This window comes from Rhipicephalus microplus, chromosome 3, assembly GCF_043290135.1.
Source record: "Rhipicephalus microplus isolate Deutch F79 chromosome 3, USDA_Rmic, whole genome shotgun sequence".
Classification (NCBI taxonomy): Eukaryota; Metazoa; Arthropoda; class Arachnida; order Ixodida; family Ixodidae; genus Rhipicephalus; species Rhipicephalus microplus.
In genome coordinates, this window is record NC_134702.1 from 77528991 (window position 1) to 77549229 (window position 20239).

Sequence of the window (20239 nt, forward strand, 5' to 3'; positions counted from 1 at the left end):
TCGACTGCGGTTACGCAGCACAGTCAACGTTATTATAACGAAACAGCTTCGAGTCTATAAAAAAATTTGTTATATCTGATATTTGTCGTAACAGTAATCGACTCCACCAAAACAGCAATCTGAGCAGTGCCAGATCTTTAACGTGCTTTTTATTGATTTGTTTACTTACGGAATACCTGCGTTGCCTTGAAGGCATTATCGCACGGCAGACAATTTTAGTGCCAACCTCTTGCTTTATTTTTTTTTTCAGTGGCAGTTTATAGTGTACTTTCATGCTATGCACATGCAATTAAAAGACATCGTCGAGGAAATCACCGAGAAAATAATCAAACTTGCCAGGGAAAAAAATTTCGCAGCTTGCACAAGCATGCACCTAACAGCCTAGCTATAGTGTTCAACGAAGCCAGGTTTGGCTATAGCAATGCCAAGCTTTTGTTAGTATAATACAGTGTACTAGTAGTACTGCATACAGCTAGACTTGGTTAATCTCCGGTTTTGGTTCGTTTCCCACACTTGTCAGCGATTTTGCCGGGAACACGTTAAGCGACTAGTTACACGATTTTAGGTCAAGTGACTATAGTTATGTGTTAATTGTTACTCAATTTTAAACAGCCTAAGAGACTCGGCTATTGTAGCATTTTCATTCCACGGTCAGATGATTGGGCGCACGTACTCCAGCGAAGCAGAACAGGACAGTGCGAGCGCAGACAGATTTATGGTGACAAAAATTCCTGTTCGCTCAAAAAGCTCCGCTCTTAGAACTAATGCTCGGCCATAGTGTTCTTTTGATGGGGGAAAAGGGTTGGGTTCAACGGCGTCGAACCATCCTCCTCCCTTTTCCACAACAGCGGCAAGGAGGAAGTTCTAATTATCGTTTAGGAATAAAAAAAATATTAAGTTAATGAGAAAGCTACCCTAACAGCCCTGTTCACTATGTTCTCCTTGAAGCTCTACATATTTTACACATTCGTAAAACACAACTGAACACATGTAGGTGTTGATAAATACAAACGATTTGGGCGGGAAAAGCAGGAGTTAATTCAAAAGTCTCAACATAGGTGTTTTCGCTTATGACTCAATGTTGGACTCACTCGGCAATACTCTATGCAGTTGGCTATGTTCACCAAAACTCGCCTCAGCCGGGAAAGCCCTTACCCGTAGCCTGCTCAGTCAGTTGACTCATGTACAAATTTTCTTACCTACAACTGTCAATCATAAATAGGCTGGCAAATTTGCGAGTCAACTCACTCAGACTTGGATCGGGCCACAAGTCTCAGTAATATTTTGGCTAGTTTTAGTCTGACTGAGCCTGGCTGAAGAAAGTTTCGTAAACGTGATTCCGGCCAGGAAAATTTTGGCAGGTCCAAGCAAGTCCAAAGCACCAGACATATGTGAGTGAGTGAGCAAGTTCCTCTTTTGTTTGCCGACCTACGGTCCCCTCTACTCGTCTTCGGCACTACTAAGCGCCTTGCCTGGATACACGTTTATACTCTCATCTGCTCACCCGTATTCTGAAGCAGCACGCATATACCATTTCAAAATTTATCGATCAGAGGCCTAAATTACGTTGAGCGTGCCTTGAAGTGCATGCTCGTCAACTCTTTCACAGACGTTTTTGATAAATATATCTGATGTTGTCATCGCTTTCAAGAAAAATGTCCTCACCGGTTTGCAACCACTTGTAAATTGTGTTCGTCGGTACTGTATCAGGAGGCACCAAGAAGAGCACCGATTAGGCGAGATATTAGTCTTAAAGAGCATTGACACCATGGTCAACAAAGCTAATTGTAGTCTAACAAACTCATGAGTCGACTTAATCGGTCTCAGACCGAGATCCAGTTGCGAGCCCAAATGTGTACAGGTGAGCCTAGTTAAATGAAATTTTCGCAAGTGCTTGTCCAAGCAAGTCCGGCTCAGGAAAATTTTGACGAGTCCGAATGAGCCCCAAGTGCAAAATATATTTCATGAACTAGTCTGATTGAGCTCCACAATTTTTGACGACCTATGCTGTTAAAATTACACTAGGACACTAGTGTGAATACACATCGTCCTTCAATCACTTTACATTTACTGTTTGCAGGCAATGCCTCACAAACAGGCATGTTATGCAGATACAGTTTATCTTTCATCAGAGTACACTAATCTACTAGCTCTCTATTCAGATGTGTGTAAAGCTCAAAATCGAAGCGACAAATAAAATAAATGCAGAAATCTTCAACGCTCTTCGCACTGACTGGCTTCTCAAAATATGTTTTGTGCGCAAATGTTTGGCAACTCTGAAAGAATCAATTTATATGCTCATGTTATGTGTACATTACGAAAAACTTGAATTGCCAGGACAACTGATTGCATGATGTACACCACTGCTTCACAGAGGTTCAATTTATAGGAACGCCAAATGACTAACACCACTCTTCCATGACTGCACAGAATACCCGCATCCACTCTTTTGTAGCTTGGCATGCTGGTCACATTCATAGCAAAACACTGCCCTGCCGATGAACTCTAGAAACGCACTAAAGTGCTAAAGCAAGTAGAAGCTGCCACACCTTCAATTTTTTTATTCATCTACTCACAGAATGCAACATGCTTACGAGGCAAGGCAAAAATAAACAGGCTATGCCTGTTGCTTCCTTGATGCACGACAATGAAAAAGCAACACGTATTATGACAAAATAATTTATTTCGATATACAAGAGTATAAAAAGTCACCTCAGGTTTTGACATCTCTAAATAAACATCAACAAGTAGGGTCAATAAAACACATCAAAACAGCAGCCTGAGCGCCTCATAAAAACACACGTCAGTTAAAGCAACTCACACAGACACATACGTTTTCTCAAAACACCAAGTCCTACAGCAAAAGCTACCAGCACATAAAGCCCTGTGCTGTAAAATAATGGAGGACTATCACAGCCATCGCACCGACTTAGCATAAAAAAAATTAACAAGGTGCAGCTTGAAAAACTTTCAAGTGACATAACATTTGACACTCTTGTTAAACATTTGCTGGTGCAGTGCAGATTTTAGTGAGCAAAACCAAGCACACGCGTGCAAGAGATTCATCAAAACTCAGCTTGGCAGTTTAGGAACTAAGATGGATAAAACATATCGCAAAACCTTCCATTTGCAACCTGCAAATGAGATAAGATAAAAAAAATTCTTGCGTTACTAGAAGTTACTCGGCATTACCTGCACGAAGTAAAAGCTAAGCTCAATGAAAACTTGCTCTTGTGCATAACCAAAAAACACTGACCCTGTAGAAAATCATATTAACACTTCACACTTGGCTCGAGGGGTGCGAATACTATGCCTTTGAGCTCAAGCCCAATAAACCGTAAGGCACAACAGATTCTAGTAGCCTATGCTCAAGTGGTCTTGTGATGGAGATTAGAAGGAGACTGATACGTTGCTAAATTTGTTTGGCTGGCTCATCATCCTTTTTCATTGGTTATTTGAAGAGTACACAGTGGTATATGCCGAGTAGGGTAGGCACAGTACCATATTTCACAGCGCTGTAACACACAATAGGATGGCAGACATCAGCGATATGGCAGAAAGAAGACACGTCACACAAAAAATGAGCCAATGTACGGTAGTACTATCGATAAGCGCAGCCAAAGTGAAAAAGGTGACATGACGGCCTTTGTAACAGCTTTCGTCAAGGCATGCGGATGGCTAAGGAAATGAATGTGGGCCCACCTTGTTAGGCAATAAAAATGTGAACGCCGTAGAAAATACTTTGATTGCATCACATCAAGACAAGAACAATAACAAGCACTTTGATCCATGAAAAAAAAAAGAAAAAGCGAGACGAGACATGGTTGCGTGCACGGCACTTGTACACACCGGTGAGTAGTAGGGCCTAGTGTAACAACGATGTTACACAGAAAAGAGATTTCTTATAGCAGTTACGGTAAATAACACCAAGCATTCCATGAACTGCTTTTGGATGCCATGCTTTTTTTTTACATGCTTGTCATAGCTAAGAAAGGCTGCGTTCTTGAAATAGAATGCACTGTTTAACACAGGAAGAGTGCTTTCGGAATGATTTGTGCAGTTGTGGCATGCCAAGAGATTCGTGCAATCTAAAAAATTTGAAGCTCCATGACGATATCTTTGTTTGACACTAGCCACTGCCGCACACCCTGCCCCTCCATCCCCCAAATTACAACATACACTAAACTTATGAGTAGCTATGCTATGCTATTAAGTCCTAACGCGTTCCGAGTTTTGAGTTTCAAGTCACGAGTGTTGGCAAAAGTTACCAAGGTAGGAATGAACAATTCACCTGGAAAATGATAGTACCACTATGTTTTTTATGGTATAATAAACTTACACTGAAGATACGTCAATGCAACAACAAAAAGCAGCGATAAAAGAACCAACAGTTTTCATGATCAAAGCTGCCCTGTACTCATGCGTTGGTCTCAAGACGTTTCGGGAAAAAGGGCTGAGCGTCCCGCCACTTCAGACATGCGTCGATGCTACGCTGAAAACTTGACACCGAAGTGCAGCAAACATTACTATATATGTCTATATAATTATATATCTCATAATATCATGACTAAAATCTCACCATGTGTGGTCCATCCTTTAAGAGCAACGTAAAAGTTACCTGCGGGTTTGGCAGAGTGTTTAGCAACAGGAACACGATACTAATGGCACTGTATCACTCAACAAATCTGAGTGAATCACAAGACTAAAGTCTTGGAATGAAAACGCGAACAAAGAACCTCGCAGGATTAGGTGAGTTCTGCAGCATGGCTAAGCTAAACCTTGTTGGTCGGTGACATCACGAAGTCGGTCAGGTCCACGGACACGGCACGTTTTAGCGGCGACTGATTCTTCTTGGCCTTCCGAAGCCTCCGTTCCAGCGTTTTGCTGGTAAATTCTGCTTCGGAGAGTTTCTTCTGCGTTTGCTAGGGAAATGAAAGGAAGTACGATCAAAACTATGTGAAGAAGAATTATCGCACAGGGCATGTATAAATACCATACACTAACATTAGCCTGGTTTGCCATACTCTATGTTCCGGTGAGTTTTTCTATGCCAATAGCAAAAAATAAGTAATGTGGACCTAATGCAAGAGCAAGGGATTTCAGTGTGGCACTAACATTGACTGTATTGGTCAACTTAATCTGATTTATCATAAGGCATCTTCTTTTCCTTCTCAGTTTATAGAGTGACCTGACGAAAACCTAAATACAGCATTGTGACTTGTATTCTGTTTTCAACTTTTGATGACTTGCGACTACTGTGCAGCCCCCTCCCCCCCTTCCACATGCCTATGACCAAGTACCAATTTGCATTTCTTTATGTGCATTATCACCGCTAAAGAGCGGATAAATACACAGCCACAGCAAATGTGTACTGCTTAAAATGACCACCATGACGCCCATTCTTTCTTTTTCCCAATGCTCAGAAATGGTTGGCGTTCTCGCACGACCGCCGTCCAATGACAAGCAATGACAGAACTACTGTGGAGTCCGGGATACCCAGCGACTGACACAGCGACATGATCGGCTGTGCGCTCTATATGTGTACCGCGATTTGCTCCTTAGCGAGAACTGGCACGGCTTTTTTTAGACGTGGTACGGTCGCAGGCAACCGGTCGTCTACTAGATAGTTGTGTGCAGCGCTTCGCCTATTCGCGCACACTGTGCCGAGCCGCTTGCGCCTACTCCGCTTGAGAGAGCGCACAAATGTGGCCAGAAGCCCATTGCATCAACGCGACCATGCGAGCTTCCTGCAAGCGATGCTCCAGTGGTCCTGGAAGCAGGCGGAAGCGCGCTTGGGCTGTCGCCTCATGAAACATGCTACACTTGCTGTCTCGGTGCCTGTGATCCACAACGCGCAAGTCCTCAACAGCGAGCTGCTTTCATTTCTGCAAAGTGATGCACGCTGAAAGCAGTCCTGCACAACAATTGAGACGGTAGCGATCGGGGCCTCAATGGTCTCGCATAGTCGCCGGTTATTAAAAGCGTGCATTAGGAGTCGCCACAATTATGCGGAAGTCAGAATAATTGATTGGCCTATTCCGTGCGTTTTCAGCAGTGCAAGTGTACAGTATGGCGACCATCACGTAACATCCCCTAGCGATGCCTGTTGTCAACAATACTTTTGGTTCCAAAACAACCGTCTTGTGATGCAGCAATGGCACAAGTTAGACAAAAAAGACCCATCTGGAGCAGTATGGCACAGGTTTCCCACCACTGCAAGAACGACCCGAAGATAACGCAGCAAGAGACTTACCTCGAGTTGTGAGTTGAGCAGTACTTTTTCTGTTTTCAACGATGACAGCTTCTGAGCAATGGAGTTGATCTCCCGGTCTTTCTGGCGGCGCAGCTGCTCGAGGTGCTCTCTGCGCCGAGACTCCTCTTCCAGTTGTTTTTGTTGCTCGGCTCTCTCCTGCTCCAACTGCTCTCGCTTCTCCCACTCCTCAGCCAAGATCCTGCCAAAATGCCAAAAAGGTGGCTCAACGCTTAACCATCAACTGTGTTAAGAACTCGAACCTGGTTTTGCTACACAAGTGGTACATGTGAAACTTATTACAAACACCCTGGCTTTCAAATAACTGATCAGCACCGACTAAACACCTGGACAGGATACTGTATTTACTCGCGAAATTTGCGCACTTTCTTTTTCGCAATTTTGGGGCTCCGAGAAAGGGGGAAGAACTATTTAGGGATTTCGGGAACGCATACAAAATAGCTTTCAATAGTACTAATGCACATGATGTCACGGACGGGTTCTCTGAGCTGGGTATTTAAAGATGACAGCCACCAAGACTTTCTATCTCATTAGAGAACGTCAGTGCAGAGCAAGAAAGAGCGTCGTTCCCCCCTCCCGTTCTTTTGCGCTCTGCCCGCTCCCTTCTGTTGGCCAGCCGCGCCAAGGGGGAACACGAAAAATTGCAGGGGACAACGCCACTAATCTGAGGTCAGAGTTTCTTGATCCGCACGGTCAAGGAAGAGTTCATGCAGCACCTTAACTGGCTAGTACCAGAAGATGGCGGACACAGTGACATCAATGCAAGTTAGTTATATACATTGAAAAAAATAAAATAAATTGAAGCAAGAATGAAGTGTACTTGATCGTTTAACAGAATTAGCATGTACTTTAACCAGTCAGATCCGGTCATACACGGTCTAGTCTGAATCGCTGATTGAGAGGTCCAATTGAGAATCATCATCACGACCGCTGTCACCGCCCTCCCAAGTGCATTGCCCTCAGTTCTGTTCAGCGCATTCGAAAGTCCAATTTTCTTGGCAATGCTGGGAGAAACTAGGTCCTACAACATGGCAATACTGGAGGACCTAAGCGTTCGCACATAATTCAAAAGGCCTTCTTCGGCGGCAGAGAACTTGTGTCAGCAAGCGCGCACTCTTCTGCTTTTTCCCGTACTGATCGCATCAATCATCACACGAAGAACTGCACGCTGAGGTGTTTGGCGGTGACATGATCCCCATTTTCTTCAGCAAACTTCACAACAGCAAGCTTGAATTTTGTCGTCTGCACCCGCCACTGACGTCGTCCACGTGACCCTCCTGAAACCATACATCTCCGCATATGATCCTACTCTCCTTTAGGCGCCGAGACGGCACTGCCAGCGGCGGGAAGTTATATGTTACACGACATCGGCGACGAAAGAGCATCATAGACGACAAAGACGATGAAAGCGACCGAGCTCGTGTTGATGTTGCTGTTGTACTTCCATCTTGGCTGCAGCTGCCTCTGACTCTTCCTGTATATTTTGTAAATATATTTATTTCATTCATTCTCTCACCCCCGTGACATTTGGTGGTGATGCAGGATACAACACGATATAACGGAGCTCCGCAGTGGCCGACGCTTGAATTTTTCCACCATGGCAAATCAAGGACCCGCTCTCGCCGAGGCGACTACAACGACAACTGTTGTCCTTCCGCAGCTAAAAGATCTGGGCACGTTCTGTGGCACGGATGATGTCGACATTGAAGAATTGTTGCCATTATACGAACGTACAAGTAAGAATTACCGCTGGAATGAAATTCTTATGTTAGCCAATATCCTGTTCTACTTGAAAGGAACAGCAAAAGTGTAGTTTGAGAACCACGAAGATGAAATGGGAAGCTGGGATGCGTGCAAAGAAAAGATGCACGCCCTTTTCGGCAAGTCCGTGGGTGAAAAGGCAGTGGCCAAGAAGTAGCTGGCATCTCGTGCGCAAACGTCATCAGAGTCCTACGTGACTTACATACAGGACATGCTTGCCCTTTGCCGAAAAGCAGACAATGGCATGGAAGAAACCGAAAAAGTAGCAGACATATTGAAAGGCATTGCAGATGATGCGTTCAACCTTCTCATATGCAAGGACTGCAACACGGTCCATGCCATCATCAAGGAGTGCCAGCGTTTTGAGGCCGCAAAAAGTCGACGCATCACCCATAATTTCACTCGACTACCAAACACAGCAGCAACCTGGTCGTGTGAAGACGGGCCTGCACTACAGACGGCATTAACTGCAGAGCACGTGACGGTCATCAGACGTGAACTTGAAGCTCTGTCTCCTGCGTCCACGTGCTCCCATGCCTGTGACTCAAGCCCTCAGATGGTGCCACTGGTACATGCCATTGTGCGACAAGAGCTTTCCAATGCTGGACTAGCCTCCGAGTGCACTACAGCTCCCTCTCAGCTGATCGACCGTCGTCGACCGCCTGTTTCGTATGCCCAAAGCCAAAACCTTCCGGTGCGCCCTCGCGATCCAGCTGAGTGGAGGACTGCTGACGATCGCCCGATTTGTTTCAACTGCCACCGTATCGGACACGTGGCCCGCCATTTTAACACTCGGTGGTACTGGCATCAAGCATCCTATTGGTACACCCATCGCCCAGAGAGGAATCATGGACACTTTCAAACTTACTGGGAGTCACCTCAGGACACCAGTGAAGACGTTCCTTCTATGCCGCCATATCGTCGTCGCTCTCCATCTCCGCATGCTCACCAATCGCGTTCACCGCTCTCCCGTCGCCCGTCATCTCGCTCGCCCTGATTTCACGGACGAACATCACCGACTGACCACCTGCCACGGGAAAACTAGATGATGCAGCTCCAGGAGGTGATGCTGCATAGACCACTTGCCCACCAAATCCTCTGACCATGCTACCGACTCGACGCAACCTTATTGACGCTGAAGTAGACGACACACCCGCTGTCGCACTTGTGGACACAGTGGCTCACATATCAGTGATGAATTCAGAACTTCGTTCTCGCCTTAGAAAAGTTTTAACGCCACCCAGAGTACCACTCATCCAGGTCGCCAACGGCGGCACAATTCTTGTGCTTGGAATGTGCTCCGCGCGTATAAGTGTGGCCGATCGCTCCACGACAGTGCTATTTGCTGTGCTCAAGAAATGTTCCCATGAACTTATCCTCGGCATGAACTTTTAATCCGCCCACTCTACCCTTATTAATTGTGGAACCGGCATGCTTCAACTTGATTTACCATGTTACCATGACGACCCAACACCAGCTCAACACCGTCTGTATTCTGCAAATCACGTTCGCCTAGCACCTCAAGCTATTACTTACGTGCACCTGAGATCTGTCCCTCCTGTTCCCGATGGTGACTACATGTTGACACCTATTGCTGAGGCTCTACTAGCAAAAAATGTTGCCGTGCCTCACACACTTGACAGTCTTGGGAAATACAGCATCTCTTCCGATCCTATACTTCAGCTGGTGCGCTCCAGTTATCCCACAAGGTATGACTACAGCTGGTGCGCTCAAGCTGGTGCGCTCAAGCTACTTCAGCTGGTGCGCTCAAGTTATCCCACAAGGTATGACTTTGGCAAAAGTTTATTCTATAGATGCTGCCATTTTGGCGTTCGTTGCCGAATCTTTGTCCTCTGCTCCCGTTCTCCTCAAAGAGCGCAGCAGAAGCCACCTTCGACAAGATGATCGCCCCGGACCTTCTTCCAGCACAGACAGCTGATATTCGGCACCTGCTAAAATCCTACCGCGACATCTTTGATTTTGATGACCGCCCTTTGGGTCAGACATCCTTTGTGACTGATAGGATTAACCCTGGAGACGCCAGCCCCATCTGACGGCGTCCTTATCGCGTGTTTAATGCTCAGCGACAAGTTATCCAGCACGAAGTTGAAGAAATGCTCACAAAAGCCGTCATCGAACCTTCCTGCAGTCCATGGGCATCGCTGGTCGTGCTAGTCAAGAAGAAGGATGGCAGCTGGCGCTTCTGCGTAGACTACCGTCACTTAAACAAAGTAACACGTAAAGACATGTATCCACTGCCGCGGATTGACGATGCTCTCGACTGCCTACATGAGTCTGCCTACTTTTCATCTACCGACTTGCGATCAGGGTACTGGCAGATTTCTGTCGATCATCGAGACCATGAGAAAACCGCATTCATCACACCGGATGGACTTTTCCAGTTCAAGGTTGATTGATTGATTGATTGATTGATTTATGGGGTTTAACGTCCCAAAACCACTCCAGTTCAAGGTTATGCCATTCGAATTGTGTAATGCCCCAGCTACATTTGAAAGGATGATGGACCCTCTCCTGCGTGGATACAAATGGTTTACATGCCTGTGCTATCTCGATGATGTCATCGTATTTTCACCTACATTTGAAAGCCACCTTAGCCGCCTATCGGCTGTTCAGGAGGTTTTCTGGACAGCAGGACTTCAGCTCAATTGTTCCAAATGTCGTTTTGGCCGCCGGGAAATCACTGTGTTGGGCCACCTTGTCAGTGCTCGAGGCGTGCAACCTGATCCTGACAAAATTCGAGTTGTCAAAGATTTTCCCGTACCACGTTCCGCAAAAGATTTACGGAGTTTTACCGGCCTTTGTTCTTACTTTCGACGTTTCGTGAAGAATTTTGCTGACATTGTCCGACCACTTACGGAGCTACTGAAGAAGAACATGCCTTTTTATTGGGGTATTGACCAAACAACTGCTTTCAGCACCCTTACAACATTACCTACTTCCCCACCAATCTTGGCCCCTTTCCACTCGTCAGCCCATACTGAAGTTTGTACCGATGCCAGCGGACATAGAATTGGTGCTGTTCTCGCCCAGCGGCAACGAGGACAGAATCGCGTCATTGCTTATACCAGTCGCCTCCTTTCTCCTTCGGAGAGCAAGTTTTCCATTACAGAGCGTGAGTTCATCGCACTAGTCTGGGCAGTCGGGAAATTTCGACCATACTTGTTTGGCCGCACCTTTACAGTAATTACAGATCATCATGCCTTGTGCTGGCTGTCGTCCCTTAAAGATCCAACTGGACGACTTGGCCGTTGGACCTTGAAACTACAAGAATACAGCTTTGACTTGGCATACAAATTTAGCCTATTGCACCAGGATGCCGACTGTCTATCCCGTCCCCCCGTGGACCCACCCGACCTTTCAGCACGATTCTGACCCTTGTGTCTTCGCCATGTCTGCTTTCACCGACATACCCAAGGAACAGTTCAGCGATGTCCACTTGCCGTATATCAAGCACAGTCTACGTTTGCCCCACGTAGACCCGTCGCTACACTTCTTCGTTCTACGTGATGGCATTCATTACCGACGCAACTCTAGCGCCGAAGGACCAGAGCTACTACTCGAAGTTCCTGCGACACTCCGTTTCGCTGTTTTTGAACAGCTTCACGACACCCCAACCACTGGACATCTTGCGGTCACGCGCACGTTCGATCGCGTGCGGCGTAGATTCTTCTGGCCAGGCCTTTGCCGTTCTGTGCGCCAATACGTTGCTGCTTGCGAGTCCTGCCAGCGCTCCAAACATTCCACATTGCCACCAGCTGGTCCACTCCAACCAATAGACATACCCACCGTCCCCTTCTACCGCGTCGGTCTTGATCTCGTTGGACCATTTCCTACTTCTCTCACTGGAAACAAGTGGATAGCCGTGGCCACTGACTACGCAACAAGATACGCTATCACACGAGCGCTACCGACAAGCTGTGCCACTGACGCCGCGGACTTCTTGCTTCATGACGTAATTCTTCACCATCGCGCTCCTCAACAGCTGCTCACCGAACGTGGTCGCTGGTCGCTCATTTCTTTCAAAAGTAGTAGACGACATCCTGCGCTCGTGTTCGACGCGTCACAAGCTCACTACGGCCTATCACCCACAAACAAATGGTCTTACCGAGTGCCTAAATCGAACCTTGACAACAATGCTCTCCATGTACGTTTCCAAAGATCTCCTTGATTGGGATAGTACTTTGCCTTATGTGACATTCGCGTACAATTCGTCACGCCACGACACCGCTGGCTTCTCCCCCTTTTATTTATTGTACGGCCGCCATCCAGCGTTACCCTTCGAGACTCTGCTCCCATCAACTACGCAAACGGTTACAGAGTACGCCCAGGATGCCACTGCTCGGGCTCAAGTGGCCCGCCAAATCGCACGGGAACGTCTTCTTGGCTCGCAGCTCTCTCAGAAGGCCCGCTACGATAGCCATCACAGAGTAGTTTCCTATTCTCCAGGTTCATTGGTCCTCCTCTGGACACCATGCCGCCACGTTGGCCTCTCTTCAAAGCTCCTGTCTCGCTACTCGGGGCCTTACAAGGCTTTACGCCGGCTTAAAGAGGTCACATAAGAGATTGCTCCGTTGTACAGTCAGTCGTCGTCGTACGTACCTGCTACTGACGTCGTCCACGTGACCCGCCTGAAACCATACATCTCCGCATATGATCCTACTCTCCTTTAGGCACAGAGACTGCGCTGCCAGCGGCGGGGGGTTATATGTTACACGACATTGGCAACGAGAGAGCATCATAGACGACGAAGACGATGAAAGCGACCGTGCTCGTGTTGTTGCTGTTGTACCTCCATCTTGACTGCAGCTGCCTCTGACTCTACCAGTATATTTTGTAAATATATTAATTTAATTCATTCTCTCACCCCCGTGATAATATATTTACTGTAGCCCATCGCAAGAGAACACTACAAACACAACGGACGGACGGCGAAACCTAAACTTCCGAAAGCAACCAAGAGTGCGTTGCATCGCAGACACAGAGAACGACGAGAACAGTAGACCCAACAGGCGCATGCGTGCCTCTGGTGTCACAAGTTGTCCATGCCACGATGTGGGCGTGCAGTATCACAGTTATAAAGATGGACAGATCGAGGGGGAAAACGCCAGAGCAGTTCCAGCGATCCGTCAACAGGTTTGAGTGTTCGTGCACAGTATTCTCAGGGCCCTGGTTCGGGGGGAGTCCTGGAATGAAGGGACTTCTCACTCGCAGCCCGTTTGGCTGTGCTCCCCTCATTGGTGGGCCGCGCACCCGGGGTGCCCATCCAAAGAATCCAATAGTCCAAAGTGTCTTCGTGCGCACGCCGGCGAGCTGCCTTGGGCAGGTTGTGGAGCACTAAATATACCAGTAAATAATTTTTTTTGTAGAGCCAGCCAAATATTAGGAGTGCGGAAATTATGTGAGTAAATATGGTATATCAATAACTGAATGACAGAAGCTCACTAGCAAAAGACTTTCAGACATCGAGCGTCAGAGCCCTGATCACATGACTGAAGGAAGATGTAGTAGAAGAATTCAGATTATGTAAAACAGGCTTTCAGACATTGCGGGTCAAAGCCCTAATCACATGAGTGAAAAAAGATGTAACAGAACAATTCAGATTATGTAAAACAGCCAGACATCCCTTAGAATGCACATAAAATTAGTTACACATGTACCTTCTGCATTTTGTGTCAATGGAGACTTAGTAACTGAGGCTGGGATTAAATCCACCATCTCAAGGTCAACCCAGCAATGCAATAACCAGTGGAAACGCATACTAAAAACAGTAGCACCATTTGTTGCATCTTGAAGTCCCACAGCAATATTAGTCGACTGGCTTGCTCATGTTTACTTTTTTTTAAATTTCAATGCTATCTACTTTCCAATCAGAAATGCTATGTCATGCTGATAGCATGCACACTGTTCATGACCTGGAAGTACTCAGCTCGTGGCATTAAAAAAGGCATGCAAGCCAGATGATCATTATCATCATGTAACAAAGATGCGTGAAAAGGTTCCACTATACCATGGCTGGCATCTGAAATTAGTGCGAGAGCGGTGCTCACTATGGTCAATGGTATTATCACGTAGTTGTGACATTTATGAAGACAGTGGTCAGTAAACTCAAGAAAGAACTGTTTATTTGGCCGAACGTGTAGCCGGAAAACGGAAAATAATATTACAGCAATACACACACTTATAGTGGCGGACGTAGCGTCAGTCATCAATCAGCTGACTATCATTGGGCTGTGTAGTCTTTTATACATCACACGTCGAACTTCCTAGCCTTATCACTGTTGGTAGCACAAGCCCTGGAATAATCTTGAGTGTTCGCATCCTGTATGAGACCTGAACAAAACTATCTACTACACGCGCGATGGTTCTTGAACACTGGGGCGCGATTTGCGCCAAGTATTGCTCACAGTCTTTGTTGGTTCAAACCGAGCACACCAAAGTAACACTCATGACAGTATCTTCTTCACAAGTAAAGTAAAGTGGGACACGTGAGAGCATGGACACGTGAAAGCATGCACCTCTCTCATGCTTCAGAATGCCTGTTCGAACTTCTTTTTCTTTTTTTACCACGCCATATTTTTACCACGACTGTGTCTGAGCTGTTCATAGTAAATGTAGGTGGCTTTGAAAAATGTTTGCTATATGTAAGCTCAGTTACAAAAGATAGCATAGGAAAATCGTAAGTGCACGGAAATATGGTCGCTATAACCGATAGATCCTTATACCTGGGATCGTTATAAGTAGGTTCGACTGTACTTTGGAGAAGGCGCAAAGGGACAATCAAGTAGGCTATTCACAGAAGACACGGAGGGGATAATTCAGAGAAGGCATAGCGGGGAAGAAATTGGGTGCTGCGGATCAGCCACCATCACATCGTGGCGGCAGTCTGCCACTCACTGCTTAACAAGCACACAAGAGGGCCCTTTTTGCACAATTCAATGAGTTTCCTACAGCAGAACGTATCCTACGCCCCCAGTTTTCCAGGGTGCTGGACGTGCCTGATAAATACAAGTTCTTACTGGAGACACATTAACGGGTACGTATTACACATATCTTCAGTGGGTTATTTTTAGTCTTCGCCCAGTGCGAGTGTAGGAGCTGAGAAATCGTATTAAGTGGGAACAAATCAACAAAGTTCTGCTGTATTAACTGGTGCCTTTACATCACGGTGAGCTCACCAGCAGAGTCCTATATTAACCATGTATGATAACATGCTAAATAGTTTAATATAAATGCCAATACAGCACATAACACATACAATGTACAGTACTTAAGGATTCAAACGAGACATCAAATTTTTTAGTATGGGGACTGGCATGAGCTTGTGATAACGACATTATGTCGTGACGAATCTGATATCGAAAGATAATGTTGCCTTTGATCTGTGCTTTCGAGTCAGAATTATGCTGATATAACCCGTACCGAAAGCGGGGGAAATGGACATTTCTGCATTACTTAGCCCTAAATTGTTCTGTTTCAGTCCTAAATACTGGACCTAGAATGTGGTGCTGCAGATGACCGATTTACAATGAAGGCCCGTGGAAATGGGCCATTGTATCGCACCCACAGACCTCCCCAAGATCCGACTGTTGCAGATCCCGTCAAGTCACAAAATAGAAAAAGTGCTCTTCCTCAAGCACGCATAACCTTGTTACCATCACACAGCGCTTGGTAGCGCCACTGCCAAAGCACCTTCAGAGACTTCAGCCACTGTGGGAGCACAGCACCACCTCTTGCTCCAGGGCGTTCAATCTAATGACTAATTCGCCAGGAGAACATGTGTCATGAGATGTGGTACATGTGCCACATCTAAAGCTACAAAATAAAACCGGTTGTTTCAATTATTGAAACAATCAATTTAAGGGGGGAGGCTACAATCAGATACCAACTTTTTTGTTTATTGAGATATCTCAATGAAATTTTCAGGATAGATTAATATAGAAAGAGCATTAGAACTACTCCGAAATTTGGTTCTCCAGTTATGGTTCTCCAGTTATGGCAGTATGTTAATGGTTCTCCAGTTATGGCTCCAATCTGGTTCTCCAGTTATGGCAGTATGTTGATTGATATGTGAGGTTTAACGTCCCAAAACCATCATATGATTATGAGAGACGCCATAGTGGAGGGCTCCGGAAATTTCGACCACCTGGGGTTCTTTAACGTGCGCCCAAATCTGAGCACACGGGCCTACAACATTTCCGCCTCCATCGAAAATGCAGCCGCCGCAGCCGGGATTTGATTTCGCGACCTGCGGGTCAGCAGCCGAGTACCTTGGCCACTAGACCACCGCGGCGGGGCAATTATGGCAGTATGTCAGAATAGTGCACATGGTTCTCTTATTCAGGGCCTGGAGAACTTTCAAAAGATGCTGGTAGTGTAAAATTAACATCGATGATTCTCGGCTTGATACACCAGGGGTAACAGAGCTCTTTTTTTTTTTTTGAATTTCCTTACTGGAAAGATTTAACAGACCATCAAATTCAGTGTTTGTGATTGGGATATTATTAATCAAGTTTTGATTAGGTATCATAAATAACAGACACAATATATTAAAAAATGGGCTCGTCTCCCCCTCAGAAATTCATTCACGCACATAACAAAAAAAGACATGAAAATAGGATGAGTGGTTCCCCACATTTGGCTGGAACAAGCAGTCTCACTAGCCAAAACAGTTATTTTGAGAAAACGACATTTGAAAGTTTTGGGCACAACCCTGCAGCATAACTGAAGGTGTCCTTTGGCACTCTCTTTCTTTGCTGCCTTTCCGTCTTCTCCAAGGATCTCTTCTTGGCATTTTTCAAGCGCAGTGAATCTTTCTCGGCTACCCATTGAATGGCCATGTCGGGCTCCATTGATCACGCTCCATTGCCTGAAATTTCTGCTTCGTCGCTGGCATAGCGCCAAGTTCTCTTTAAACAGCAGCGCGTTGTTTACCCGCTGCCTCTTTCTCTTCACACGTAAGAAAACGTGTTCGCAAGTGCACTGTTGACGACGTGATCGCACTCTCGGAGGCGGATGAAGGAGAGGATGTGGAAGCCGCCGTCGGTAAGCAAAAGACACCAGCAGGCGCACTTGCAATGTCAAATTTTAGTACCGGTGGAACAGGAGTCCCGTGTTTAGGCGCGTCAATGCAACCACACTCTTGCGTAGATGAAGAAGCTGCACCACATGTACTGTCGGCGCGATCACCGTTGGAGTACGTGCAAGCGGAGATCATCGCTATGCGAACAACCTTCATAGTTCGCTTCCTTGCACCGAACACTTGTTGCGTCTTCCTTTTCGTTGGACGCATTGTGAGCGAATGCAACAACAGTTTCGTAAAGACAGTTGAAAATCGTCTCATGAACACGTTTGAAAATCCTTTTGTAAAAACAATTGAAACACGGAGTATGCGAACGGCTGCAACGATACACGACAGCGAGCGGAACAAGGAATGCCGGGGACGGACGAGCAGCAGACGATAGAGAGCCGCATTATGTGCAAGAGTACTACGTCTCCGCGCGCAGCAGCCAATCACAGTCTTCTCCTCCTTGAGGAGCATCACAATCACAATCTTCTCCTCCTTGAGGAGCATGCACATTGCCCAATCCCAGCGGCGCGTCTCTGCCGCGGGAAACTTCAAAGCTCTCGCGAGCACTCCAATCATTAGCAGTTTGCTCCTCTCCTGCACTGCCCCCGTAACCGTGGGTGGCAGGAAAAGAAAGTGCAAGAATTCACAAACAAAACACCGAAATGGCGGAGCTCTGTCAAGCAATCGAGAAACTGCGATCGCGCCAAGTTGGGCTGTTTTGAGTGCTCTCATGTCGCTCAAGGGCTGCGGTGGCTTGTTGTTGACATTATTTCAAACAGTTTCGTGATGAGTTAGACATTGATATTTACAGAAATGGTAGTTTACGAGACGTACAGTTGAGACCACATATAACGGCCCCACTTAAAACGAACTTTCGCTTAAAACAAACAATATCCGCGTGACCGTGAAAATACACATTGGTTCAATGGCACAAAATTGCACTTACAAAGAACGTCTCCGAGCGCCGCTGATCGGTTACAGCGAACGAAGTCGGCGGTCTGCTGCCTTTCGGACACCAATTTCGACCACCGATCAGGCATCGGCGCGGTGCCCATACATTTTTATTGCTAAACGCCGACCCTGCCTCCGCGACCCTCTAGTTGCCGCTTTCCCCAAGCCATGGAGGAAGGAAAGCTGTTTCCTTCCTCCATGCCCGACTGGTTTTTTTTTTACGCGCCCCTCCGTCCTTTGTCCTCCCACTACTCTGAGCACCCCGCATTGCCAGACAAGACCCGTGTTTTCACACTGCCACCGATCTTTTGACGACCGGTCGGCCACCTACCCTGTTTTTGATGGCTGGTACTGTCGTTGGCGTCGCCAGCCTGGAGTGACCAGACCATTTGCCAACATCATCGGCCACCGACTGTATCCGATAGTCTGCGTCTAGTGCACGCGCGTACGCTACCCCACCGACACTGATCATTTGCGATTCCTTTCGTGTTTAGGACTTGTTTTCGCTCACTTTGCACTAGGCTCAGCATGCCTTCCCCGTGTGTGCGGAAGCACGAAAACGGCTGTTGATTTGCGTAGAACAAATCGCGAAATATCCAAGTTCTTGAGGCCACCCAAACCCGCCGGTGCAACGAAACGATTTTCTGACCACGGCCGCCGATTCTTCGAACACCGCTGTGCGCACCGATCCAGGAGGCCATGCTTTGACTTCTGCGTGCGCAGGCACTCTTTCAAATTTTTTCTATGTGCGAGTTTCCCGGACCTTTTAAGCAAGCTAGTCAACCTGCCTCCTTCCCGTGTGTTTTGGTTTCTAAGATCGCCCTCCCGCTGCATCCTCCCCTCTCCTTATCGCAACTTCTTGCCCTTCTATCGCAAGTCTGCTCTTCTCTCTTGATCACAAGCCCTTCGCCCGTCTCCATCACTCCGCGACGCCCGCCACACTGGCTCGAATTAGTTTCGTTTTTTTACTGGAAACGGGCCCAGAGCTGTCCCACGCGTTCTAAAGGTGTGTGTCGCGTGTGCGCATCTTGCTCACTCTTGTTTTGCGTGTGTGGTCATGATGGCCGACGAGAGGACTAGCACGATTTTTCCTGCCGCTCAACAAAACGTGGAAAGTGTGACCGCTTGGCTTGAGCGTAATCCACGCGTTAGATGCCGTGTTGCGGAGCGCTTGCTCATAGCTGTTGATTACCTGGCAGCCAACTTGCCGCTTCGGGCGTCCTGGTATTCAGCTGTGGAGATGGTGAATATTTCGTAGGCGGCGTTGACGACTACATGGGCGCGAAACTGTTTTCGCGAGGCCGACTTTGTCGACGTCGGGCCCGATGCCGAGCCTGGAGCTTCCGAACTGCGGTGGCGATTTGTGGCAGCGCATCGTCGATTCCGACCTGGGAGAGCGGGTGGGACATCTGTTGCGGTGGGTTAAATACGGCAGATGATGATGCCGACACTGCAGAACCGTGCAAGGATTGGAGCATTGTGAATTAATTACGTGGCGAGAGCGATTTGGAGAAATCGGATTGCGAGAATGACAAAACTTTGGAGCCAGCGCCTCACGCAGCTTATGCCACGGGCCTCGGCAAACGAGCCCCTTGCCGTTTTAAATGAACTCGAAACCGCTCTCATCATTCCTGCTCTTTGAAACACGTGCATCACGGACTTTTTGGGGCTAAAAAGTTTGTGTTTTCACTCGCAATTTTCTTTAAAAGCTGTGTTCATTTACTACGAACTTCAGGATACTGTGAACAAATGCCGCGTCGCGCTCAGCTGCACTGCCCGAATATGTGGTTTCCTAAAAATCAACTTTTTGGCAATTTTTTTCGTTTTCAAAGGCAGCGTCCCTCCTTAGGAAGCAGGGGCAAATCACGGGCGACAAAAATAAAGTCTGCATTGACAAATACCTGGACTGCAAAGTCCGCACAATCTCCTCGTCCCTCTTGGCCTGCCTCTCTTCCTCGAGCTTTCGTTCAAGTTCCTGCTGAGCCGCTTCCAACTCTTGTCGTTTCTGGTGCTCACTTTTGAGCTGCTCTTCTGCCTGCCTGCGAGCCTGGGAGGACCAATAGAAAGACAATTCTCTGAAGGCATGAAAGCACAGACGTTGAGAACATGTCACTGTCAGAGGAGTTCCTAAAGCACAAATCCACAAGACAGTGAACAGGCATGCAATC

At 47.0% G+C, this 20239-nt stretch overlaps 1 protein-coding gene across 1 annotated transcript in view; it reads right to left on the reverse strand.

Moving 5' to 3' along the window:
• Window positions 1–4559: 4559 nt before the first annotated feature.
• Window positions 4560–20239, reverse strand: part of LOC119173209 (switch-associated protein 70) — a 29299-nt gene continuing 13619 nt past the window's right edge. Inside the window, exons 8-10 of the mRNA XM_037424163.2 lie at window positions 19973–20118; window positions 6254–6452; window positions 4560–4922 (exon numbers count right to left, since the gene is read on the reverse strand). Coding sequence (XP_037280060.2) covers window positions 4773–4922; window positions 6254–6452; window positions 19973–20118 — 495 coding nt within the window. The 3' untranslated portion in view covers window positions 4560–4772. The remainder of the gene's footprint in view (window positions 4923–6253; window positions 6453–19972; window positions 20119–20239) is intronic.